The sequence below is a fragment of the Amblyomma americanum genome, chromosome 2 (assembly GCF_052857255.1).
Source record: "Amblyomma americanum isolate KBUSLIRL-KWMA chromosome 2, ASM5285725v1, whole genome shotgun sequence".
Taxonomy (NCBI): Eukaryota; Metazoa; Arthropoda; class Arachnida; order Ixodida; family Ixodidae; genus Amblyomma; species Amblyomma americanum.
This window is the reverse complement of record NC_135498.1, coordinates 39,545,481-39,571,442: the sequence shown is the minus strand read 5'-3', so window position 1 is coordinate 39,571,442 and position 25,962 is coordinate 39,545,481. Positions and strand designations below refer to the sequence as shown.

Genomic DNA, 25,962 nt, shown 5'->3' with positions numbered 1-25,962 from the left:
CTTATTTTTGTTTTATTCAACCGCAGACAGGTTTTTTTCTTATCAAATCAGTGGATTTGCATAAGCCCGACAGAAGCCATTTTAAGCCTCTTGGCATCAATTCAGAAGAGCACGAACCGTCTGCGAGGGCTTCAAACCGTGCACTGCTGCCAACTACGCATTTAATATCTGGATTAATGTCAAATAAACCGTCTTAGCGCCCGAGAGAGAAGAAAAAAGGAGAAATGTAGATGGCGGGGGGGGGGGGGGGGGGGGTGAAAGTTAATGCTGAATGTGAACTAAGCTAAGCTAGTTTTCGTTTGCGATGGCGGAACAAAGGCAGGATGTGACGTGTCTTAATGGCGTTTTCGTCGGCCGTTTTCGCCCGTGAGACAGCGGAACAGAGAGTCGCATTTTTTTTGTCATCTGTTAGACAAAGACGTTTTCTTTTGTGGAAAAAGACCTGCCGCCTCTGAGGGGATGAGGATGGTACAACTTTCAATCTCAATAGCTGACTGATAAAGTAAATAGGCGGCATATTTACGGAATGAAGTGGCAGAATTTAGAACGTTCCTTTAACGCGAAGACTAACAGAGTAGGAATTCGGTTCCTTTCTTTTCTTTGCATTGTTTAGAACTGTATAGTTTTTCTTGAGAGGTCTGTGGCTCTTGAGAGACCCGTTTCAGTGAAGGTCCTAATAAAAGAACGAGCAAGTGGCATAAGAAGTACAACTTTGCAACTTCAGCGAATGATCGAGCTCCCTATAAGATCAAATAAAATAGTAAAAAAAACACTTTCAGGCAATTAAAAATCATAAATTTTCTTTTCAAGAATGATACATCGAATTCTAGCAAAGACAGGAGTGCTAAAGCAAAAGCCACAATGTCCGTACAGGGATGTTTCTCGCAAAACTGTATCATGCAAAAACTCCGATGGATAAGTTTTTTTACTCTTAAAGGCACGATAGCTGCAGAAATTATTTAAGCATACAAGAGCGGTGAAAAGTGTGCCAGTAACAAAATCATGCATATATGATGTTTGCAATAGATAAGGCAACAAGCGGTTCTTACATGTGAACCCAGAAGCAGAATATTTGATATATGTTAAGCGAATGCCATCCTGCAGTCAGTGCAAAAGCAATAGTGCTTAAAAGTTGTAGAAAGAAAATATAAAAATATTGCGTCCCTGTTATATTTGATGGACTTCGTTCAATAGACAGCAACAGCCAACAAGGAAACAATACCCCGGGAAGAGTACAAGACACGAGGCTGGTCGTGTGCTGTGACCATACTCTTTTTCTGGGTATTGTTTCCTTCTTGGCTGTTGCTGTCTTTTCGCTAAACAACAACTAGCTCAGAAACAAAATAATCCCAAGTTGCACATATATAAAGCAAGAAAGGGCAACGCCGAAACGTATATGAGAGATTCTGTGCCAATTTAATTGAATAGTGTGAGGTGATCGCATGAATGGTGCAGACTAAGAGCTACTTTGTGTTGTCTTTCATGTCCTGCGCGTCGGGTTGTGAGTAACCAGACCACTCTGGTAGACGGCAATTAAGTTCATTAAATTAACTTCAATTCAATTGCCCCCTGCGTACCGTGGCGCTTAACATCATGTGATTTCGCGTCCTGGGTTAGTCACAAAATAGTCACTGATTGGTCGAGGGGGCGATGATGTAGTAAGACCACGTGACCACGGCGCGAAAATTCAGAACTGACAAAAGACAAGAGGGGAGCGCGAAACCGGGTTAAGGCGAGACAAGCCGGCTGGGAGAGGTTTTCGCCGGACTCACTCGGTGTATGATTATGTGTGCGCAAATAAATATATGCAAAATTTTGTACGTTGTGAGATAACTGACACAGACACATTAACATGCAGGAGCAACGTTGCTTCAAATGTTGTCGCATTCCACTCTTAAGGTGACTAAAGCGTCGCCCCCCCCCCCCCCCCCCTCATAATATGTTAGGCGTTGTGAGTAGCCTGTCTGACACTGATAATTGCGACGCATTCTGTGCTCATTTCTGAGTGCGCCAGTTAAAGAACCTTGCTGAGCGGTGGCGTTCCTTTCTCTCATACTCAACAATTATAGACAAAAGCATTTTTGATCGGGAAACTGTTGATGAACGCAATTTTTTCATATAATGTAAGATTTCACTATAACAATCAATATATCCCCAATATATCAGCAGTCTGCCGTCATTCAAGGCTGCCGTCGGATGACGGCAGCCTTGAACTTTTCCTGAACGTTCTAGCTATCGTCAAAAGCATCCCCATTAGTTTTATATGACAGTCTTAACTGTTCGATGCGATCGATACAAAGACTTTAAAAGAAAGATTTTGATACTTATGGAAGGAATGGACCATTACTTTCAATATTTCCATTGCAGTAACTTACAATTTTCAAATTTTCATTTTTTTCTGCCCGAGAATGTCGGACACGGGACGGCCGGGAGACTCACGGGAGGTGTTGGAGGCGGACTTCTTGATGACGGAGCCGTTGGCGTCCTCCTTCTTCTTGCCGCGGGACGAGGGGATCAACTTGGCGGCGCGTACGCGCAGGGACCCTCCCGAGCGCCCTTCGTCCCGCGACACCGTGATGCGGGGCGTCGACGAGTCGCCGCCGCCGCGCTCCCAGTTCTCGCGCAAGGCGTCCTCCGGCGTCAGGAACCTGTTCTCGAACAGGTGCTGGTACACCTGCGTAGATTGAAATACGCATGGTATTGCAGTCAAAGCCTGCTCGAGAAGAGGCATGCGCTGCAATTCTGAGCAGGACATTATTTCCAGCCTCTCTAGGTTTTCAGCGCAACATGAAGGCAAGGCACAAATAGAGACCGGAACATGGTGCTGATGATGAGTTTTTATGGCGCAAGGGCATCTATGGCCCAAGAGCGCCATGACACAAGGTATTTTCTTCTACTCAATGTGGGATCACACACCCATTTCCCAAGCATTTCATCCTAAATAAGCCGAGCACCAGACCAGGGTGAAGCTTGTACCCACTGCGTCACCGGTGGGTACCCGGCGGAACTGGGGATCAAACCCCGCACCTCCCGCATGCGAGGCGGGTGCTCAGACCACAAGGCCACCGCTGCGATTGAAGACCGGAACACGACAAGCCCGACGCATGAAGATAGAAACAGGGACCGGCCTCTGTTTGCGTCTTCATAATGCCCTGAGAATTACTATTGAAATGTGCATCCACTAGCCCGACAAAACAACGCAGTCATGAGGTGCAATTGAGCTGCCTCTTGGGCTGGTTGGTACGTCTTGAAATTGTTAGCCGGATCTCGTTACGTTTCATGAGAGACTCTTGACAACGCCTGTTTCCGCCCCCCGTATAGCGTCGCCAATTAAGAATTTTAGCAGACCATTACCGTGTACCACTTCCGTCAATCTACCACAGCACATGAACACGTGGCTCCAAGAGGCTAGGTGCAGGCCGGGCGCAGACGCACCTGGCCCCTTGAGACCATCTGCGCATGCGCTGTTGGTGGTCAGCAAGGGGACAACGTGGAATTCAAAGCATACGACGTCAGTGGCCCCGCAGTTGCGCCCCAAGAAAGACCTATTTAGAGCTCTCGTTGTAAAAAAAGAAAAAAGCTTAAGACAGTAAAGAAACTTGCCGGTGCTTCACCGCAGTGCAGACGGTTTTAGCTATTGTGCAGCCTTTACTCAGCAATCAATCACAATTAAATGCAGCGCCGTGTAAATGGGACGACTAGAGTGAGCCACGAAATTCGGGATGAAAACATATTCGAAAAGAATAGCGTAATCTACCGCAAGAGAACGGGCACCCCATGCTGTAGCCTTTGAAGCAATATGCGTGGAAAAACAGGCGAATATTGAAGAAGGACCTAAATCATCATCACCAGCCTGACTAAGCCCACTGCAGAACTAAGGCCTCTCTCATGTCTCTCCAATTAACCCTATCCTTTGCCAGCTGCGGCCACAGTATCCCCGCAAGCTTCTTAATCTCATCCACCCGCCTAATTTTTTGCCGCCCCTGCTACGCTTGCCTTATCTTGGAATCCAGTCGTTACCCTTGACGACGGTCGGTTGTCTTGCCTTCGCATTACATTTTTGCCCAATTCCAATTCTTCTTGATTTCGGCTAGGATGTCATTAACCCTGCGTTTGTTAACCTGTTAAACGTTGTTAACCTTAAAACTATCATTTTCGTTTCCATGGCGCGCTGTGTTGTCCTTAACTTAAGCTGAACCCTTTTCGTTAGCCTCCACGTTTCTGCCCCGTAGGTGAGTACCGGTATATGATAAATACACTTTTCTAGAACAAGAGAAAACCTCTACAGGAGTAAATATAATTACGAACACGTACTGATTAGCTAGGTAATTAAAAATTTAGTAATTACCTCTACAGTTAACGAAGGTTGGCGGTTACTGCCATTGGCGAGCTTGTAGCCACGGAGAAGACAATGCCGTGTCAGTTTTTAAAACGAAGAAAAAGTCGTTCTAAAGCCCTGCAGCGCGGGAAAATCTTTTTTTTTTCATACGAAACCGATGATGATGATGATGATGATGAGAATATCGTAAGCGAAACTGAAATTAGTGTTTGGTCTCCCTATTTCGGGAGCCCGCTAGACCTTGAAACCGCTCTATATAGCCCTTTCGGTCAGCTCCTGCTGCACTTTAAAAAAGTGCTGGACAGAATTTTCTCCCACAATCATCTGTTCTTTTGTCCTTTCTATTTCTATGTTGCCTTGGCTGGTCCGTACCATGCGGTATAGGTGCGCTTCTTTGCCACAGTGTGCACATGGCGGTTCATAGTCTACTGTGTAGATGGCGTGACGTCTCTTTAGGCTTGAGTATGTGTTTATTTGTATTCTTCTCAGTGTTATTTCCTGCTTCTTGCTTACTTCTTCACCAACTGGTGCGTATTTCCTTCTGCCTAGCCTATATATGTTCGAAGAGCAGCGCTTGAAATCCAGTGCAAACGCAACATCCGCTGATGACGCGTTGCAGGGACGGCGGAACCCATTTAGAAAAGTCTGTGTTAATGGTAATTCCCCCACTGCACAGCCTCTGCGCTCAGCCCGGAAAATGGGCGGAGATACCGTTTGCTTCCGCACTCAACGAAAGAAAAAGAATAGTCATCGGCATCTACCCGACTGTCGCTTTTGGTAGCCCAGATTACCGCTGTCTGCAGGCTCCTTCGTTAGTCTTCTCTCCGCCTATTTTTATGTGGCTATCAGTCGGGCTAGATGTGAGGCGTCGTCATCCGTTCATTTAGCGACTACGTTTAGCTGGTATTCGTGCTCATTGCCTGCCTGTTCGGAAGTGCATAAGACAAAGAAGCTTCGTCCGCGAAGCAAGGAAAGCTTGCGCGGCCGAGGCTATATGCTATCTTGTAGTTGTTTTTGTGGTTTCTAGCGCGAGTTTCACAAAAAGCGTTGGCGTTTGCCTTTGAGGTGCTGGTGTTGGTGGTGCGCATGCGACTCGTCCATTGGTGTCTCAGTGTCCCAAATTACTTAAACGTACGGAAGTGTCACCTCGCCCATGCATGGACCAAAGCTTCAACGTTGCAGCGTGAATATTGGGAGAATGGCAGCGCCAACGCAACGTGGGCATTTTGCTCACTTACGACAGGGCACAAATGGACTTGGGGCTGGCCTGTATGCTGCCCAACATCCTGGTCGTCGTGTGCGGATTCGATCCTCGTTTATATCGATATTTAATCGATTCGGCACCACTGGATCAGTCCATGTCCAGAAAAAAAAAGCGACCAGCCAAGCGCAACCGAAGATTTTGACAGCGATGTCCTGAAGTGCGTCTCTGTCAGGTCGGAAGCAAGCGACAGAGAAATTGTCAGCGCATATGGAGCAAGACCGGCGTCAGGTGAAGGTCATGTTCAAGACAGAACTACCACCTCTATCATGTGTGTCTTAACCCGGAGCTGAGACCAACTGACTTTCAAAAACAGTTCGGCAATTGCAAATGAGGCCTGATTCAATGCGATGAAGATCCGGAATTTCTGCACGGAGTGTTGTGGCCTGACGAGGCCCAATCTGGTGTGGACTGAAATGATATTTGCACAACGCCCACTATTAGTGCCACCACAGCTTACACTGGCTACGCGAGCATGTGCGACCGACAGGTAAGAGGGTCAGCGAATGATGTGTGGCATTTATAACGACCGTATTTTTAGTCCTTATTTCATCGACGGGAACCTTACTAGAAAAAAGTGCACTGACTGCGTTCTAAATGACATCATCACACAATTTGCCCTGTAGTTGCCTTTGGTGGGGTTAAAACATAATGTTGTTCTAGCATGACAGAGCTCCGCCGCATTTTTCTTCATCAGCTCGGAAATTCATGGCCAAATCATTTCATAACCAATGGTATCGGTGGAATTAAAACGCAGCCTGGATTCCAAGGTCGTTTGATTTACCACTCTTGGATTTCTTTCATTGCGGATAGTTACAAATGAGCTTTTAAGAACAAAACCGGCCAACCAGAAAAGTCGGTAGCAAACAGTAAGAATATCAATTGAAAATACTCCTACTCAGGTGCTTTTATATTTTGTGAACGCGATGGAAGCAAGACCGCCTTCTTCTGTGCATCACAATGAATGAGAAGAAATTTGAGTACATCATGTAAACATGTGTAGTCGCCTCAAATCGTACTTGTTTCGTGGAGTGTTCGAATGGGGCTGCAGCCAACTTAAACACTGAAATATGCAAGTTATGCTCATTAATGTTTGTTATGTGACTCGAGGCTACTAAACATCTGTGGTCAAGGTGTCCTAATCATGGGCTACCACTACTTACAACAAATGACACGCGTCTGCTCCCACGCACGGCACCAGGAACTGAGGCAGCTGGTATAGAAGCAACGTCACTCTAAAATGTCAAAATGTTTTCAGCTACGGAGTCGCTTTCATTTGTTTTAGCTGTCAAGCGGATACAGCGTAAAAGAAATAAACACTTGACAGGAATTACGGAATGCATGTAAAGGAACCGGTGACCCAGCGACACTAAGCATAAATCTGCACACTATCTCATAAGCGCGTCCTTATTCCTTTAACGAAGCTGATGCGAAAGAAAGAAAAAATCTGCTTCCGGTGATAAATTCACAGGCACAGAGTAAGGCCAACGGTTTTCAGGGCTTTAAATATCGACGGCCGAATAGCTGGCGATGACGAACCGTTTTCTGTGCTGAGCGAAGAAGCAAAAAGATAAAGCTGGCCACGTCCTAGACTGAGCGTCTATAGGCTTCCTATAGCCAGGGAAAATAGCGCATCCGTGTTGTTGAATTGGCCGCTGCAGTCATCGTAACATGTCACCAGTGGACGGTGCGTTCCTAGTGCACTTCCGGTTCGGTTTCGGTTTGGTTCGGAAAGAAAGCACGGGATTTTCTCGCTTTACGGGGCTTTAGACAACGACTTGTTCTTCGTTTTATAGACGCCCACGGCATCGTCTTCTTCGTGGCTAAAAATATTCACCAGCATTGGCCAATCCCCCGCCGTGGGTATGTGCCAATGCTTCAGAGGTAACCACAACAACAACATGTTCACCATTGACAATAACCCTAAACGTTCGGCAATTAAAAGGTTAATTGGTATACTTTAGTTAATTTGCGAGCTAATTGGCACGGTTTTACAATTACTACCATCCGCTGCAGCTTAAAGTTTCTTCCTGCAGAGGTTTTATATTTTTTGAAGTCCTTTTTTTTCAGAATAGAGGGTAGAGTTTGCTGAAACACCCGGTATATGCGTCCATAGCTCTACTGCTTAATAATAATAATAATTGGTTTTTAGGGAAAGGAAATGGCGCAATATCTGCCTCATATATCGTTGGAAATTTGAACCGCGCCGTAAGGGAAGGGACAAAGGAGGGAGTGAAAGAAGAAAGGAAGAAGAGGTGCCGTAGTGGAGGGCTTCGGAATAATTTCGACCACCTGGGGATCTTTAACGTGCACTGACATCGCGCAGCACCCGGGCGCCTTAGCGTTTTTCCTCCATAAAAACGCTACTGCTTCCCCGAATGTCATCTTAGTTATACAGCTAATTATAGAACAAAACGTTGAAGTATGAGAATTTGGGACCCCAGAGCTTAACATTGAAACTGTGTAATGATTCATGTTGAGTGAATAAATTTGAATATTCTTCTAGAAGCAAGCCCAGTGCACGGTGAAAGCTTGCTCGAGCCCCAGCGGTGGCCTAGTGGTTTGAGCATCCACCGCGCTTGAGAGAAGTGCGGGGTTGGATCCCTAATGCCGTCAGGTACCCACCGGTGATACAGTGGGTACAAGCTGCTGGTGCTCGGATTAGTTTGAACAAAATAACTGGGTAATAGGTCTTTGACTCCACCTCGAGCAGACGAACACACTATGCGCAGCGAAAATTCATAGCCATCAAAATCACCATCACCATTAAGACGTTCTAAAAACCAGCATTGGGTTTGTGTATGTTACCCTTCCCTTACGGCCCGGTTCAGGTGTCCAACGATATATGAGACAGATACTGTGCCATTTCCTTTCCCCAAAAACCAAATATTATTATTATTATTGTGTATGCATAAATTTGACGCACGCTCAGGTTCCTATAATTAGAGAGTTTTAGTTTCACGTACGCAGAGGGTTCACGTACGCAAACGTGAGAAGTCTACGTAGCCTGCACGCAGGTGGTTTGAAACCCTTATAGTTACACGTACGCGAAACACGCCGCGCGTTGCGCCTAGCGCCATCTACTAAGAAACACAGACACTGGTTGTAGCCAAAATCGCCCAGACAAGTCATTAAGCGAAGCCATTCATAGCGAGACCGTTGCTATGACGACGACCAACGCTGCTTCGTCAGGCTTAGCAGCTGAAAAATCGCCCTTCTGTCTGAAAAACAAAAGCTATTTGTCGCTTGAAACCTTATGCGAGGGTAAGAATGGGCAAATCGAAGGCGAATACAGCAGTTTAGAACACCATATCGCCTCGAGGGATTAGCGACGAAGCTGTTATCGCCGTGAAGCTGCGGGCAGGGTGCCGCCATGTTTGTCAACGCTACGTACGCAAGCAACGCAAAGACCGCAACGTAAGAATCCGAATCTCACGTACGTACGTGAGACTCGCTCATACCCTTTGCGTTCTGCGCATGCTTACTGGTCACCCGTAAGAGCTCTACGTACGTGAAGCCTCTACGTACGTGAAACTAAAACTCTCTATTGGGTCCGATAGCTGGCTGTCCGAGTTTGTAGAACTCTAGAACGCCGGCAGTATAGTGCAGAGAACTCGCCGCACAGCCCATCCCCAGCTTAGATCACGCTTACATTGCAGAAAATTTTGCTTTTGACGATGGCCATCGAGATGAAATTTAACAGATTTAAACTCGAATACAGTATATGCACCACTTTTTTGGGCTTGCTACACAGTGAAAGAGTAAGCGTGCTACAAAGCCCTTATCTCCTCTGCTTAGGTAGAACGTTGTCTTTCGTCTGCTGCAGAGCAAAGGGAGTTGGCCAAGTTAGTAACGATCTATTGTTAACACAGCCCCACAACAAGACAATAACAAAATAAATAAAAGCGCAGTATAGACGCTACATTTCGTGTCTTTCGTTCTTGCAGTCGTAATCTTTTCCTTGGTTTCCCGAAAATAATGGAATGTCTTTCTTCTAGTCGTCAATGAGGACCTTACTTCCGTGCTGATCTAAGCGCAGCATCCATATTTATTTTGATATTCCTTTGCTCGACATAGAGAGCGTACATAGAGCGGCCAGGCAGAAGGAAGGGCGATCAGAATCAGACAACTTCCGGGTAAACATTGAGGCTACACTCAAAGGATAACAAAAAAAGAATAGAAAGAGAGAGAGAGAGAGCTGACGCAGGCGTATACCTCCTCCATTTTCTTGTCCCACTCCCGGCGCACCTTCTGCGCCTGGCGCTCGGTCTGACCCAGGTTTCCCTCGAGCAGGCGCAGCTTCTGTGTGAGCTCCTGCAGCTGCTCTTCCACCAACTCGCGACCTTCGGGCAGCTCGGGGATGGCCCGGGGCTGGGACTTCTTGCTCGGCTTGCGCAGCTGCTTCTGCAGGGTCTCCACCTGCGAGGTCACGGGTTCGCACGTCAGGGTCACGTGTAAACGAAAGCACGCAGAAGGAAATGATACGTATGATGTGAGTGATATGATGTGGTACAGTACGGTGTGGTATGTTATGACATGGTGTGGTGTGTTCGGCGGTGGTAGGGTATGGTACGGTAACGTGGGGTGGGGTGCGGTGCGGTGCGGTGCAGTACGGCACGGTACGGTACGGTACGGTGCGGTACGGCACGGCACGGCACGGCACGGCACGGCACGGCACGGCACGGCACGGTACGGTTCGGTGCGATTCAGTAAGGTACGGTTCGGTTAGGAATTGTATGGTGTGCTACGGAATGGAACGAAACGGAATGGTATGGTATGGTATGGTATGGTATGGTATGGTATGATATGGTATGATATGGTATGATATGGTATGATATGGTATGGTATGGTACAGTATGGCATGATATTCGGGGGTTTTTGTCCCGAATCTTCACTTGGGCAATGGGAAACACAACCTGGAATTCTTTGACACGCGCCGATATCACACACCGCGCGGCTGTTTTCTCGCTGCATGACCACTGCGTCATCTCGAGGCGCTGAAAACTGGAAACCTGAATTGGCTGTGAGTTATTTTTTTATTACTTGGGCTATGAATGTTTTCGCATCGGCGTGAAGCGACGAGCTAGAAAATTGGAAAGTGTGGAAAGTGGGAGTGAGAGTCAGGAGATGTGAAGATTACGAAGGACTCAGAGAATTAAATTTCATGTTGATATATAATTCATTGATTGATTCGTTGACAGGGATTGTAGCAGGAAATAGTCCCCGGAGCCTGTTTCGAGCTCTTTCGAAACTGACTCTGGAGTTGTTTTCAGTAGAGCAGGCTCGTCACTCAAGGTTACTAAACTCGCGTAGGTTTCAAGAATTTTGTCAGGAGGCTTGTGAGAGCTGCTAAGGCTGCCGCACTAAAACATTTCGCTTTGTGAGTGCTACCGGCAGTGATACACTGAACGCTGTTGCATATAAATAACGCTTCGAGTAGATGTCGTGCGAAAAGATGCATACAATCGACTCTAGCTTACGAAGCACAGTTACAAGCGTTGTTGCAAAGGAATGCTGCGCAAACATATTCTGGCCTTCCGCAGCTAGGGAAAAGCTATTCATGCTCCCGGGTAATAAAAGGGAAAATCGCAAGCTTCTCTGAGCACCGTTATATGTCCTGACTGACGTAATAAATAATAATTATTAAATAGCTTATTTAATATTTATGCTCAGCCGGCGCCGCTGCTTTATAAATTTGGCAGCGAAGCTGGCTTGCAGACCAAAATCAGGTCGTTCAATTCCGCGGCTAAGACCAGTTTTTAAAGTATTTAAGAATTTCTGAGTACTCGGCGGGCTGCGATCGTGTGCTGCAAACTGTAATAACTTCGTAAACTTTTTTTCCTGTATATTTTTTACTCGCCCCTAGCTTAGATGAGTGCCGAGACTCACCAAGCCCTTCCTCAAGTTTGATGGCATTTAATATTGTTTTTACCGTTCCCTCAATTAATTTGGGCGGAGGCAAGTTGGGACAGCTTTCTTTCGACTGATCTTGTTAACTACGTCGTCGGGTGTACCCAACCCCCATCCATCTGACCGCGCGAAATTGTTCGGCCTGAGAGGGCTTCTATTCCGGTGATTTTTGCTTTGTTTACCCACAACAAAGTTCGGTATTGAAAGTACGCCCCAGAGAAACTGCCCAGAGGCTTAGCGGTGCGTTGGGAAATGAGAGAAGAAAATAAAAAAGACTGTAAACAAAAAAGAAACAAACTGCCAGCAGCAAACACGAAGCAAGCATCCTCAATCAATCAAGGTGGGACAAGTAAAGGATTCTTTTATTCTTTCCTTGTTTTCTTTCTATCTTTAGTTTAGCTCGAGCCAAACAATCTATTCGTTGCTTGCGGCGAGTCGAAAGAAGCCGAGGAAAAAACGAAAGAGGTGACGCAGAGAAGACTATGCGAAAAACTTCGACCCTGTCCACGGGGAGGCGTAGGGAGGGTCTGTGTTCAAAACAACGAGGCATTCCCCTCAGTAGCGGCTCGGGGCTGCAGGGCGTCCTACATTGCGCGCCCCCTCCGTGCTGGGTCTCGGTAAAAATGTGCAGCGTACCAGAAGCTACACAGTTGGCCGTAGGTAATTCTGGAGCCATGTTCAGAAAACTGTTTGCGGATTACAGCGCGGGTAACAGCTGGCGGCCGCCGCTTCCCTTTACATCTTGTCACGGTACCTAAATTAACGTCCTTCAACAGGTAGTCTTTCTCCGACAAGTGGTCGTTACATATATGCCAGTAGCTGTGTGAAATGAGCTCCTGTTTAACGCCAGCGCCAGGCCTTTAGGTTCCGGAATGCTGCATAGTTTTAGAGAACCAGAAAGTGTAATGCTTCCCCAAAAACCACGCAAGGAAATGCAGCTGCTGCGCTCTGAATCAAGAAGGTGTAATGACTTTCAAGGATGGCCGAGGCTTACGAAGCATGCGCTGCTAGCACGGCACAGGAGAAGCATAACAGAGAAAAAAACACATCCCACTGAGTCCGTCAGCTGATGAAGAGGCGTTTCTGAAAAAAAAAAAACAGGATGCGGCTTAAAAAGTAAGGCTTGTTTCCCCAGAAAAATGCCCTTATCCTTAATAAACGAAAAAGAGGGATGAATGGGCCCCTTATTTCTTCTCTTGTGTACGGCATACAGAAAACCGCAAGCGAACAAAAAGCGGGGGTATACGCTTGGGGCCATTTATGTCCGCGTATGTATACTGTAGAAGATTGTTAGCGCGTCTAACCTTGAGTTCAGTAGATATCTTTCGCTGCCTCAAGTGGGTGGCCTTGCGCAGCGCCTCCTGGTGCGCCATGATGGAGGCTTGTTCCACTTCTTCCACGTCCTGGGACATGCCCATGGCCTCCTGTGACGAGGACGCGTTTGTTATGTTATTCCACGAGGAAAAGAGCGCCCGTGTGGGAAGACGAAGTTCATTCGGCAGTGGAAGTTAAATGGCTATTTCTTGAGCTGCCCTATAAGATTCGTGTTCACGTGACCGTGCTACTACAAGATCTCGCCTTCGCCTCGTGCACCTAGTGAATCAACGTTACTAACCTGTACTGTCACTCGCCTGTGTCTCTTAGCATGAATCATCAACGCGCAAAGTTTGCGTACGTCGCGAATGAAGAATACCAGAACGCCGGGGAACTTTTCGGTCCCGAAAGTATTTGACGAAGTGTAAGGTATTAAAAAAAAGGTCAACTTAGTGCTTGCAACCAGCACCACGGTGTTAGCGAGTTCTTTAGCCCTCTTAAGGAGTGAGTCTCAAGATGTGACACTTCGCGAAAAGACAGCTGCTATTTTCGTGCGCACTTTAATTGAAATACTGAAGACGAACCACGGGAATATCCTAGAGAAGCTCATAATAATAAAAAGAGAAGACAAGCTCCACTTTGAAGTGCACGAAAAACAGCGCCAACAAGAACATCACCAGGACCCGCACATCTTCACGAAGGAAGAGACTGGGGAGGAGGAAAACTAGGAAAAATACTCACGTCCCCTTTCTTGAGTTTCTTGCCATCGGATTTCTTCTTGAGGAGCTCGTCGAGCAGTTCTAGAGTCTGTGCCAACACGTTCTCATCCGGCTGAACCTTGCTCTGGACTCCGGCCGCTGCAAACATGGGGCGGGGAGAACGCAGACTGGGATGAAGGCGGAAAGGCTTTCGAAAACAAGCGAACCCTGCTGTTCGACTCAATGGACTTCCTGCATTCGCGTCGGAAGTCTGCTTTGAGAGCGTTGGGACGGGGTATAGGCGCGCGGGGCTGGCTGCATGCTTTATCTGCAGGCGAAGGACGCCTTGCGAAATGCGAGTTCCGCCCGTAGAACTTTAATGTCAGAGCCCGGCTCTCTGCGTGGCGCAAAATAGCGGCGGAGAAAGAAATGTCGGCGGCGACTTGTACTTATCGTTTTCGGTTTATTTACTTCGGCCGCAGGGGCATCTGGAATGTGGGGACGTATCGTGAGTGGTGGAGACACGGGTTTCTGTCATCACGTGGGTTGAGCCGCTGGTTGGATGCACCAAGGCAAGGCCGAGGCCGTGGGAGATACTTATCTACCCATCTTTCTCTCTCTCTCTTCCCCCTCCTTCGCCTTCTTTGTACCTTCCCTCAGGGCTCAGCTCAATCCTCCATCCGCCTGGAGCGAGGCGACTATCAAGCCTTCGCGTGCAACGCATGCACGCACATGCTCAAAAGAATTTCTGTGAGGCCTCATTTGGAGCAGTCAGTTCATTTTTCTGTAACAAATGCTTGTACATACAATTAGGTAACGTCGGTACCTAGTTAGGTAACTTTGCTGCCTAATGGAACATTGTGCTTTGGCGTCGGTACCTTAATTGTGTAAACCCAGAAAAATACATAGCGCTCATGGCTTTCATATTCATTTTGTTGTGCGTTCATTCGCATTCAACCTGTTCTGACAATGCTCTTATCCGCAAGCTAAATCCTAAAGTCTAAGGGCTAAATTATTGTGCTAGAACGGAGCAGTGTCAACATAATTGTTAGTTTTGCAAATGCAGAGAGCGAGAAATGTTCTTGTAGCAAAGTAATGGGATATTACTCAGGTTGAAAATCAGCGCTGAGAGCTTTCGGGCGTTAAGTTTTTTTTTTTTTTGATGTCGTCAGAAATGCCGGCCTTAAAAAGGCACTAGAGGCGCAAATGGTTGTGCTGAGATTTGGTTGCAAGCATTGATCAAAGGGAGTAAAAAGCCTTCCTGTCTGGTATGCCTTATTGTATATAGATGTTATTCTGAAGATCTGCTAGTAAACGCAAGTAAGAAGAAATCAAACTGTCTGCGTTAATTTTTAGAGCTGGCGTAATCAGTAAGAGTCTGTACAGAAGTCTAAATTTCTTTAGACAGTCTATAGACTGTCCATAGACTTCTGTCTATAAAGTCTACAGACTCTCTACAGACAAGCCCCAGAGAACAGTCTATAGGCAATGAAAATCGCCGCCGTGGTTGCTGAGTGGTTATGGCGCTCGGCTGCTGACCCGAAAGACACAGGTTCGATCCCGGCCGCGGCGGTCAAATTTAGATGGAGGCGAAATTCTAGAGGCCCCTGTACTGTGCGATGTCAGTGCACGTTCAAGAACCCGAGGTGGTCTAAATTTCCGGAGCCCTTCACTACGGCGTCCCTCATAGGCTGAGTCGCTTTGGGACGTTAAACCCGTAAAACAAAACAAACAGCAACGAAAATCCTATAGACAGTCTATAAATAATGCATAGATTTATGGCTATACATTTTTTGTAGACTTTTGCTCATAGAGAGTCTATAGACTATGAATAAACGAAAAGAAATACCTATAAGATGGCAATAGTGTCCATAAGAAGTCTCTATAGACCATTTTTGTAAGGGTAGATCCTCAGTGGGATGAAGAAGTGATGGTGAACAGAAAAGTTTCTTCATTCTCATTGGTAAACCTTCTGCGAGAAGCGGTGTCGTTGATGGAGCCGTGTAAAAACCACGGTCATTGTATGGCACTGGTCGCTCTGTGTAGCCTCCTTACCGGCGGGAAGGCTGGAGCAGCCTTCGAGGTTCAGTCCCTGGATGCTGAGCGAGCATGCTTGCGTCCTCCGCCTCAGTTCGTCGCCCCAGGATTGCTGCTCCTGCACCGTGTCGGCCGCGAAGCAAACCGGCGCGCTGTCCTGCGGGGCACAAAGAAGACCGCAGCTTCAATCAGCGGCGAATTTCGTTGTTATTTATATCATTATCTGACGACACTGGTAGGCTCTGAAGAAGAGGCAAGATAAGAACGCGGCTATAAATAAACCCATGCCAACGTACAGTCTTTGTCAAAAATATGCAGCCCAAGGGATCTGCTTCTAAGCCGTGTATCGGGACTCTTAAGCACATTTGACAGTCCTAAGCTGGGGAGGGTTGAGGACTTAAGTTCCCCCTACTTTCATGAGATTAGGGTCCTTCAGTATGCAAGAGGAGCCGTGCTGCAGGGCTCAGAGGCAGACCCCTTGGGCTGTGTAGTTTTGACAAAGACTGTACACGCTTAATCACGCCTTGCGGGGCTAGTTGGCGATGCATTTTTCTTTTCTTGAAATTAAACGCCGCTACATATTTAGATGAATACACAGAAAGACATGACAGTCCTGCAATGTCTTTCTGTTCTGTGATGTCCTGTCAGTCCTATCATATCTTTCTGTGTATTCGTCTAAATATGCAGCGGTGTTTAATTTTAAGAAAAGAAAGCTGTACACGGCGTCGCCGGGAGCTCGGTTGAGCTGGCAGGTCTATAGTCGTACAGCTCGAGAGGAACATGTGGGGGAGTTATTCAAGTTTTTCAGCGCTTTGGAAGCATTCTTTAAAAGGCGTTAAGGTGAATGCAACAGACAATGCGTAATATAGAGATTTAAACATGGCTGCATGCACAAATCAACACCTATCATGAAAGAAACTTGTGTGGAGAATAGCCTAGCTCCATTTAGGGTGCAGGTGATGACTCGCGGGAACTGCTAGCTCCGGCGGACGAAACTATGCACTGGCAGACTGAGCCTTGATGGAGGTAAGTGAAGCACAAAAGGGTATAAAACAATGCGGAGGGGTCACGTAGAACCGTATTCTGAGTCGAAAGTGGTTCACGCTTTGCAGAAGCTCTTGGAGACAAGTGACAAACACCTTCGTCCTACGTGGACATGGCTGATTTTGTAGCGGTACTTCTGTCGTGAATATGATGGGAGATACATTAGAGATCTGGAAGGGCCACGGAGCTATGTCGCTATCCAAAGCACTCCTCTCCCTTTATTCCAGTTTAGCAATATTCTCGTGACATTCCGCGCATTAGCAAATAAGCACAAATAAAGTGAAGCTCAAAGCAAACTTTTTAGTTGAATTTCTCGGGAGCGAGAAAAATTTTTGAGAAAAAATGCTTCGCGCTAGGTTGTATCTCCAAGCCAAAGTCGACACCTAGTGGGCTTCTTGGAGCAACGAATTTTAGTGGCAGTGCCGAAAGTTTTTTTTTGCACTTTTTTCCTCCACTTTCTGAGCCTCGTCTTTCATAAACTCGGTACTTCGATACAGTCTAAACATTAATACGCCATATAGCAGTAAAAAGCGCGTAAGGTGTCTTCTACAGCACACTAATTTTTTATAAAATGGTGTGCGCTAGAAGCCAGCTTACTCCCTTTTTACTACTTACTGTTTAGAGTGTACTTCTTTCCTTTTCTTCATAAACCTTGCATATTCAGCGCATACTCTCGTATGCGCGCCTACCTTGCTAGGGGAGTGAAAAAGCGGGCGAGTAAAGTGCTTCGAGATGAAAGTTCGAAATGACAGCAGCGAGAAATAAAAAGAAGAAAAGACCCGTATCTATGCGAAATAAAGAAAGAAAGGGGATATATATATAACCAACAACAAGCTAGGAGTTACACAGGGACCATATCATCGTTCACTTCTTGATTTCATCAAATCAGCCCACTTTTTTTTTCATTTATTTAAGCGTCTTACTCATCTCTCACTTCATAGTTTTTATGCCCTGAGGAAATAAACATCGCTTTAAAAAAAAACAGCTGAAAAGGCGTCAAGTATGAGAAACTACGGTGGCGAGCGATGAACATGAAATAAAGAAAATGAAAAAGAGACCTCCATCGCTTTTTATTGCGCCATAAAGGGGAGCTCGCCTCTGTGGAGAACGGCATGAGAGTAAAAGCAAACGAATGCAATATTCGCCGACGTAGGTTGAATCGAGCTGCCACCGATTTATCTTCCATGCGGTCCATTGCCACCACCACCTTTTCCGCCAGCGGCATTGAGAAGAAAAGCCTGGAATGGAGTGGCATGCGAATGGAACTCGTTCAGGCGCACGGGGGGGCGGGGGGGGGGGGGGGGGGGCTTTTTCTTATTCTCTGCTGGCTGGACCAGACAAGCGCGCAAAGTACTGCACTTACTCGCGATGACGTAGCACGAATGCAGGGATGCTGCTACTCCAAAACACACACTCGCACCCACGCACGAACGCGGACACACGCGCAAACACGCACACAAATGTACGCACGTACGCATGCACGCATACATGCACACAACATCACCGGAGGAGGTGGCTCAGTGGTTTTGGCGTTTGGTTACTGAGTAGGAATTCGTATATTCGACGCTGGCTGCGGGCGACGGTATTTTGGAGGAAACGAAACACAGTAACGTCCGCGTTGCAATAATTCACCGTCTCCCCAGCGTAAACTGGGACGCGAACAAAGCTGCACAGAACTATTAGAAGCTGGAAAAGGAAATGCAGGCATGATTCTATTAACGATTCCAAAGAGCATTCTTCGCGCCTTTCGCGTAAAAATGAAGTGGAGTAGTATTCCGTGTCCCCCAACTAATATTAACCGTCTTCATTTGTAGTTTTCCTTTTATTTGATGATCAAAGTAGACCTGGAATTCAATTCGGAGTCTCCCACTGCGGCATGCCGCGGCTCCCCCGGTATAGAGTTACAGCACAGCAGAGACGTTCTAGCGTAGACGGACACCAGACCAGCCGGGTGCCCACTGCGCACGCGTAATGACCGGGGGGGAGGGGGGGGGGGGGGGGCATGCGAGAGCTGCTACGATGCGCGGTAGTAGACACGTGACCGTTCGCTGTACGTCTACGCTACTGCGTGTCTGCTGTGGTGTGGTATTGCTTTCTAACGTAAAACTCTGTTAATTATTGGATAGTGACGCGCGAGCACAAGCGTGCCTGCATGTGCCCTTTCTACATCATTACTCGCCACAGTTGTGACGCACCGTCACGGGTGCAGCTTACAGCCGTTCAAATGGCGAGAGTGTCAGAGCGAAGCTTAACTGATCGTAGAAAGCAGGAGAGAGAGTTCCTGCGCTTATGCCCAAGAGAGCACATACACGCGCTCACACATTTTACCGCAGTTCCCAAATTCGTCCCGAACAGCAATACGTAAAACGAGAGAGAGGCGACGTGTTTGATCACCCTATCGTTCCGCTGTCCTTAACCACACTCACCAGCGTCTTAGGCTTCGCGAATCCACTGACAGGATGATTTCTTTACGGCTTCGCTGTGCGCGGCTTGTCGCCATTCGTATAACCCGAATTCAAATATCCGAACGCCGAAAATATACCAAGGCACTCTGGGCTCAGCTGCCAGCGAAGCTCTTCCCAGAATCAGTACATTCGGCTGGAATGGGCTGAAAGGGCTGGAAGGGAATTTGCTCACTACAAAAAAAAAAAAGAAACAAGTCTAAACGGAACAGACAGAGTGCTAGGAGTAGCTCTCGATTCGACGCAAGGCCTGAAATCCACTTTGCGAGCACTTCTATTAGATATTCCCTGAGTCCAACAAAATGCACACGCTGGGACGGTGTGTGTGCGTGCTTCCTCATGGTGCTTTCGCTCGCGAGAGCTCCCCAGCCTAGTGCTCACAGCGCGACTCGCCACGTCGCCAAGCGTAGGCCGGTGGTCGGAGATGTTCTTTGGGAGGGAGTCTTGAGAAAGACTTCCGGAGAGCAAGAAATAGCGTTCACTCGCAGGATGCAAAGCCGGTGTCGGGAGCAAAAAATTTTCTCTGGCGCAGGAGATAGAAGGTGCTTCGAATATTGCTGTCTAAGCTCTGCAAGAAGCGAGCTTCGAGAGTCCCGAACTCTCCTGGAATACGGATTTGTCGAGAGCAGCTATTGCCTGGATTTGCAAGTCACCGTCTTTTTATTAACGCAAACGGAATACACCCGCCTTTAGACAGAACTTTCTTTAATAGGACGGTCTTGCCGGCTAGTTGGGGCCAAGTCCCCCCGGTTTCTTTAAACTGTGGGCTTGGCTATGCTATACGGCTGGGAGGTGTCGTAGCGTGGGCGTCTTGACTGCGGCATTTTTTGCGATATGTCCATCGCAAAAGTATAAACATCCAGGAATTTATGAGCTGACCGGGAGGAAGCCACATAGCCAGAGCCGTAGCCGAGCAATATAGGTGTAGCGGTCGCGCAAAAAGTCTTTGCCTCTTCAAACAGAATGCTTTCCGCAACGAAGATGGCAGCCGGCTGTGCTAAGCCCAGCCCACCGTAACTAGAGAAGATCTTTTTCCTTGAATGTCTATCCGTTCTTTTCATAGGTTCGAGGAACTTTGGTGGACAATAATTTCGCAGTCCTACTTGAAATTCAAAGCTACTGGATTTTAGTCTCATCCACTAGGCGAGTAGGTGTTTTCAGTTAACGCTAACCAGAGCGCATTACTCGCAAGTACTCTTGTAATAAGCTCAGCTCGAACAAAGCGACGAAATGTTCGGCCAGAGGAATAGAAGCTGTACAAGGAAGAACTGTTAGATAGCCACCGCACATGCGCACACGCACTCAAACACCCGTGCGCGCGCTAAAAGGTCGTGAGGCGCAAAGAAGCGTAATGTACCGAGCGGCATTCTCCCGAAATTTGAGCCGAGAAAAGGAGCCTTGACGAACAAAAGGATCCGTGCTTCCACGCGCGCGCGCTCCAAGATCGCGGTGCCATTAGAGGCTTTTAGCGTAACACCTTGGCATTCTCACTCCGCCATATAGAAGACGCCAACAAAAGGGGGGGACGCGGAGACGCGCCGTCGGAACAGTCTGACGCTGGCGAAGGGGCGTATTTCTAGGAGCGCTCTCGCATTTACGGGAACGGAACTCTTAAATGCGTGCCCATAATGCTGGCGCGAACATTAAATAAACTGCGGATCATATAGAGTCGAGTGCGTCGCTGAAAGCGTTCCATGAGCTGAAAGAAGATAAACTTGCGCTTGCACATTTTGTCGAGGGGCTGTATTTTGCGGCGATTTTTTTCCCGTTTCATTCTGTCACTCTTCCTTAGAGAATTGGCTTTTGCAACCGTTGACGTCATGACTGACTAGCAATGTCATTGTGCCACTATGCTGTCGGAGGTGGGGCTGGATAATGGTAAGGAAGAAAATAACCAATAGCGAAAGTAATTTTAAAAAAATACGGCTCCACGTTCATTTTTAAGCGAGGCTGGGCACGCAGTGGCCTTCTTTACGCATTGTGAGCGCCCGGTATGGCATGGTTTGGTATGGTATGGCATGGCATGGCATTCCATATGGTATGGTATGCTATGGTATATAGTATGATGTGGTACGATATGCTATGGTACGCTATGGTATGATATGGTTTGGTATGGTACGGTATGGTATTGAAGAAGCGTAGATTTAAAACCCAGTTACTGCATGATTATGAAAAAAACCAGCGCAAAAGACTCGCTCACAAAAGGAAGGAGTAGACAGGACGACGCTTCCAGCGTCGCCTAGTCTACTCCTTCCATTTGTAAAGGCGTCTTTTCTGCTGCTTGCTTTTTTTTTATAATCGGGTATGGTATGATATATAGATTCTAAAGTCCCGAAGCTGCACGCGGGTTTCCAGAGACGCCGCAGTGGATGGTTCCGGATTAATTTCCACCACGAGAATTTTTGCAGTGCGCAGTGACATCACAAAGCACGCGGAAGTGCTTAGATCTCGCGTCCGCAAAATGCGGCCGCCACGGCTGGCATATTCTAATCCGCGGGCTCGAGTTCAGCACTCTGCCACCACAGCCACCGAGCCACCGCGACAGCCGAGTCTTTTATAACCCTGAAAGAACGCAAAATAGAAATTACGGAAGGCAAACTCGTGGAGTCCGACCTTTCGGCCACCCTGTACAAAGGTAAGGAAGCGGATAACGCGAACAGCTCGTTGCGAGAAAACATACCAAGTCCATGACGGCGCTAGGCGTCGTACATCCAACGTTCCGGAGGATCCTACGCGCACATGCTCGAAGCGCACGCTTTTCGAGGCAGCGCTACGCGACTTGCGCCCAAGTGGCGGCGACTGCGGTTCGGTCCCAAGTGTGTAAGGAGCAGGAAGCTCCAATGTTGGGGTTGCGAGGTCGTGGAGGCTCCTTATGACGCCGGTGTTTAACTGCACGCGGTACGAGGACGACGGTGAAAGAAAAAGGGCGCTAAATATACGCGCGCCCGTGGCACCGGGCTCGTACATCAAGCGCTATACGGTACGGAACGGCGTTTCAAGATTAGTTAATTAACCGTGGGTGGTGATGCCGCCTCCTGCCAGGCCCGTCTTTCTTTTTTTTTTTACTTTCCTTTTCCACCCTGCCCACGGGACCTCGGTTAATTATTTCTTGTTCGGCCCGGTGGTTTTGTTCTATGCCAATCGATCTATAAACGTGTCCGTAACGGGACGCAGCGCGTATTTATGGCTCATTTAAGCCGCAGCTAGGGCCTCTGCTGTACACTCTTTGTCGAAAATATAAAGGCCAAGATGTTTGCTTCTAAGCGGTACAGTGGGGCCCTCTCGCGCTGCTCGAGGTCCAAAGCTTCTGAGGTGCGACTACGAGAGTTGTTGTCAGCTTTGATAGCAAACAGTGCCCAACAAAGCATACGTACACCATGACGTACAAGAAAGCCTTTGGCCTGAATATTTTTGTCGCAGGCTGTACATGTACAGACACAGCTGTAACAAATTGCACAGTAATGTACAGGCATGCCCTCCGCTGTACACCTGTTGAGTTCCATAACTAGTCGCATCATGTCTAGGTATAAAGACGAGGTTTCCTCAGCGACAGAAACCACGTCTGTTTAGAGGTGCGTCGGTTGGTCAGGAGCCTTCCAAAGTGAAGAGAGAATATTGTAGGAAAGGGAATGAGGCGAGATATGCACGAGTTCTCCTTTTCTACAGCGTCGGAAAAGCAAATACGTGGCAGTGTTTAAGCTTGCACACATCTGTCGCGGCCGGCCGTATTTAACTAGCGACCCTGCGTTCAGGTAGCACACCGTCAATGGCTAACAGAGCGTCGGACTCTGGTTTTAACTGCTGCAGTAATGCTGACAAAGGTGATGGTTTGCGTAGTCTGAAACTGCATACCACCATTGGGTGTCATGACCAGCCAACATGTTACGTCAGTGCTCGCTGACGTAACACTACCCCTTTCCTTTATAATACCAACCCCCCTCCCACCGCCAATTTTCACCGTGGCTTCCTCCCGCAGTCGTAAGCGGTGCCTCTGAAGATAGCGACTACAGGAGGGTTAGCAAGGTCTTAATAGGATAGTTTCCGCCCTCAGAGTTGCGAGATGAAAAAGAGGAAAGTGCTAAAGCTGAATATGCCACCATTAAATTTACGTATTGCCGAGAACTCAGAACTGGTCGCCTTTTTGACTGTCGAGAGGGACAACGCATTCGGGAGGGAGCGAGAGGCGGATGGTATGAACAGTTTAGGGAGCTTGGTGGAAGGACGTAAAACAGGAGAACCCGTAGTTCAGAACGTTTGTACTACATAGTGTATAGTCAAGTTTGGCTGAAGGCGATGAAGATGGTACTGTGGGACCTCTAAGCCGGACATCTCCTGGACGACACCAATCGTAAGCCTTTCTACCAATCCAAAGGCTTTCTCGTAATCAACAACGGTGTATTTTAATGTCATTTTAAAACTCTGTCACGGGGCACTTGTTCACGCGCACACCACGCTAACTTCGCTGAGTTGCAAAGAAAAGGCAGGAATGGAGTTGAAGCATCTGAGAAGTGACTGTGTTGTGCTTTAGTCAGAAGGAGCGAGTGAGTACTGAATAGAGACATAAATTTCCACTGCATTGCATAAGTGAAGGACTCAAGAGGATACTGCCGATTAGTGCGTGCGGAATGTTTGTTTATCAGCGCACATTAGTTCTTATAACCAAAATAACCGATTATCGTTAATTGTAGCGGTCTGGATGCCATAAGGCAAGCGTATTAGAGGGAGCGGGAAAAAGTTAGGTGAGCGGATGAGATAAAGAAGTTTGCGGGTATAGGGTAGCCGCAGCTGGCACAGGAAAGCAGGGTTAATTGCAGATATATGAGGGAGATTTTTGTCCTGCAGTGGGCGTAGTCAGGCTGATGATATCTTCTAACCAGTCACTCAGCTAGGACACAGCACACGTGACAGAATGTCCCTAATGTCAATTTCTTTATGCACATGCACTTTATTCCGATAAATAATTTCAAAACTTTCTGCCGACATGCCCACTATTAAAGAAACATATCCTTCGGCGGGATGCAGTCCACTGCCTTTGAGATACGTACCGATGTTGGCCTGGCACACAAACAAATTGCGCCATCACCGCATATGAAGATTTTAAGGGGACTGAGGGGAGGGGGGGGGGGAATTGCGGACTGAAGCGTGCGTTCGTCAGGCCTTAAAGGAACACTGAGGAGAAATTGAATTTAGCAAATACATTGATATATTAACGAATTCCATCGTAAAACACGCTACTTTCACTGAGAACGGAGCTATACTAATTTACAGAAGAGATCAAAAGATGCAACATAGGTGTTGCCGCCACCTGCTCATTTCGCAAGCATGCTGCGTGCGTAACAGTTTTTGTGCGTGTGTGTGTGTATGCGGATCTCAGAGGGTATGCTACACCGCCATTCACTTCAAAATGCTGGTCCCAAAGTCATTTTTGATATAGACATCACGAATTTGAATCTACTGGCGGTAAAAAAATTTTAAACACAGTTTTATCAGCAGTTAACAACTTTTGCTGTTGGGCAAACACCAACATAACCAGAGAGTCGAGGAATCGATTTCTACTAAGAATAAATATTGAATGGAACTATCACAAGCGCTTTTTTAAAAAGAGCTTCGTATATGAAGGTAATAATATTTGTGTCTTAAGGTGAAACAAGTGCATTCTGTACAGTGACTAAAGTATACCTAAACGTAATGAGGGAGATGATGTGAGAAGAATATCTAATGGGCATAAACTGAAGGCAAGTTCTCAAACGTGATTAAAAGTACACTGTCTGCTTTTTAAGCAGTCTTTCTCTGCAAGAGAGAGAGCTTAATTAAATTTGCAATCTTGATGCTGAAGTATGAATGGATGTACTACCTATGCGCAACGAGGAAGGCTACACGTTCTGCAAGTTAAGCAGTGCAATGGAGGTAAGCGATGAAGTTGAATAGGAGCTCGGCTTTTATGTGGACGGTGTGCTAATTAAAAACGAGCATTCCGTGCTCACGGATGACCGAGAACCGGTTTCCTAATGTTCCTATCTCACCACCTAACGTGAACCGGTGAACAGTTGGGCTGCTCCCTCTGGAATATATTTGTACGGAATACGCGAACGCCAAGATTATGGAGGCAAAACGTTAAGGCACCCGTGTGCTGTGCGATGTCAGTGCACGTTAAAGATCCCCAGGGGGTCGAAATTATTCCGAAGCCCTCCACTACGGCACCCCTTTCTTCTTTTCTTCTTTCACTCCCTCCTTTATCCCTTCCCTTACGGCGCGGTTCAGGTGTCCAACGATATATGAGACAGATACTGCGCCATTTCCGTTTCCCCAAACCAATTATTATTATTATTATTAAGATCTAATCGTGATGTCACAGCCCCTGGCGAGAACGATGCCTTGTCATACGGTGCGGGGGATACACACAAATTATATTTCGAAGTGTAGCCTTGTTGGAGTCACTGCATTCGTTGAAGTGTCGCTATCCATTGCCTATATTTGCATTCATATTTCTTTAGCGTTGTAGAATTTTACCTTTATTAAGAGTGAACCAACTTGCCCAACAACACGTTTTATTGCTCATAAAAATTACAGCTGCCAAGGACATGTTTCTGGAACATACAAATAAGCTGCACACAAGCGTTGCCCTCAAATCCGCCTCTCGGTATGCAGGTAAAATTGTATACTCTTCATTTCACTATTGTGACTGAAATACTCCCCAAAAAGAGGCACTAACGCCTCGTCGTTGCAGCCTAAAACAATGCCAAATTTCGCAACTGCGACGGAAGTTTCATCGGTGGCTCGGCTCGTAAAAAGTTAAGGTCTATCGTTCCGAACGCGAAACTAAGAGAAACAAAACTTTCAACAAGCTAAAGTACTGGGTGTCCAATCCAGGCATGGAAGGCTACGTGGGCACTCGGT

At 47.1% G+C, this 25,962-nt stretch overlaps 1 protein-coding gene across 6 annotated transcripts in view; it reads right to left on the bottom strand.

Annotated features, from left to right (window-relative positions):
- The window catches only part of LOC144121052 (uncharacterized), a 173,026-nt gene that overhangs the window by 7,427 nt on the left and 139,637 nt on the right, over positions 1-25,962 (bottom strand). For all 6 annotated transcript variants that reach the window (XM_077653973.1, XM_077653974.1, XM_077653972.1 and 3 more), the window contains 5 exons: positions 15,578-15,716; positions 13,566-13,681; positions 12,815-12,934; positions 9,816-10,019; positions 2,440-2,674 (listed from right to left, as the gene is read on the bottom strand). In XM_077653973.1, the coding sequence (XP_077510099.1) occupies positions 2,440-2,674; positions 9,816-10,019; positions 12,815-12,934; positions 13,566-13,681; positions 15,578-15,716 (814 nt within the window). The remainder of the gene's footprint in view (positions 1-2,439; positions 2,675-9,815; positions 10,020-12,814; positions 12,935-13,565; positions 13,682-15,577; positions 15,717-25,962) is intronic.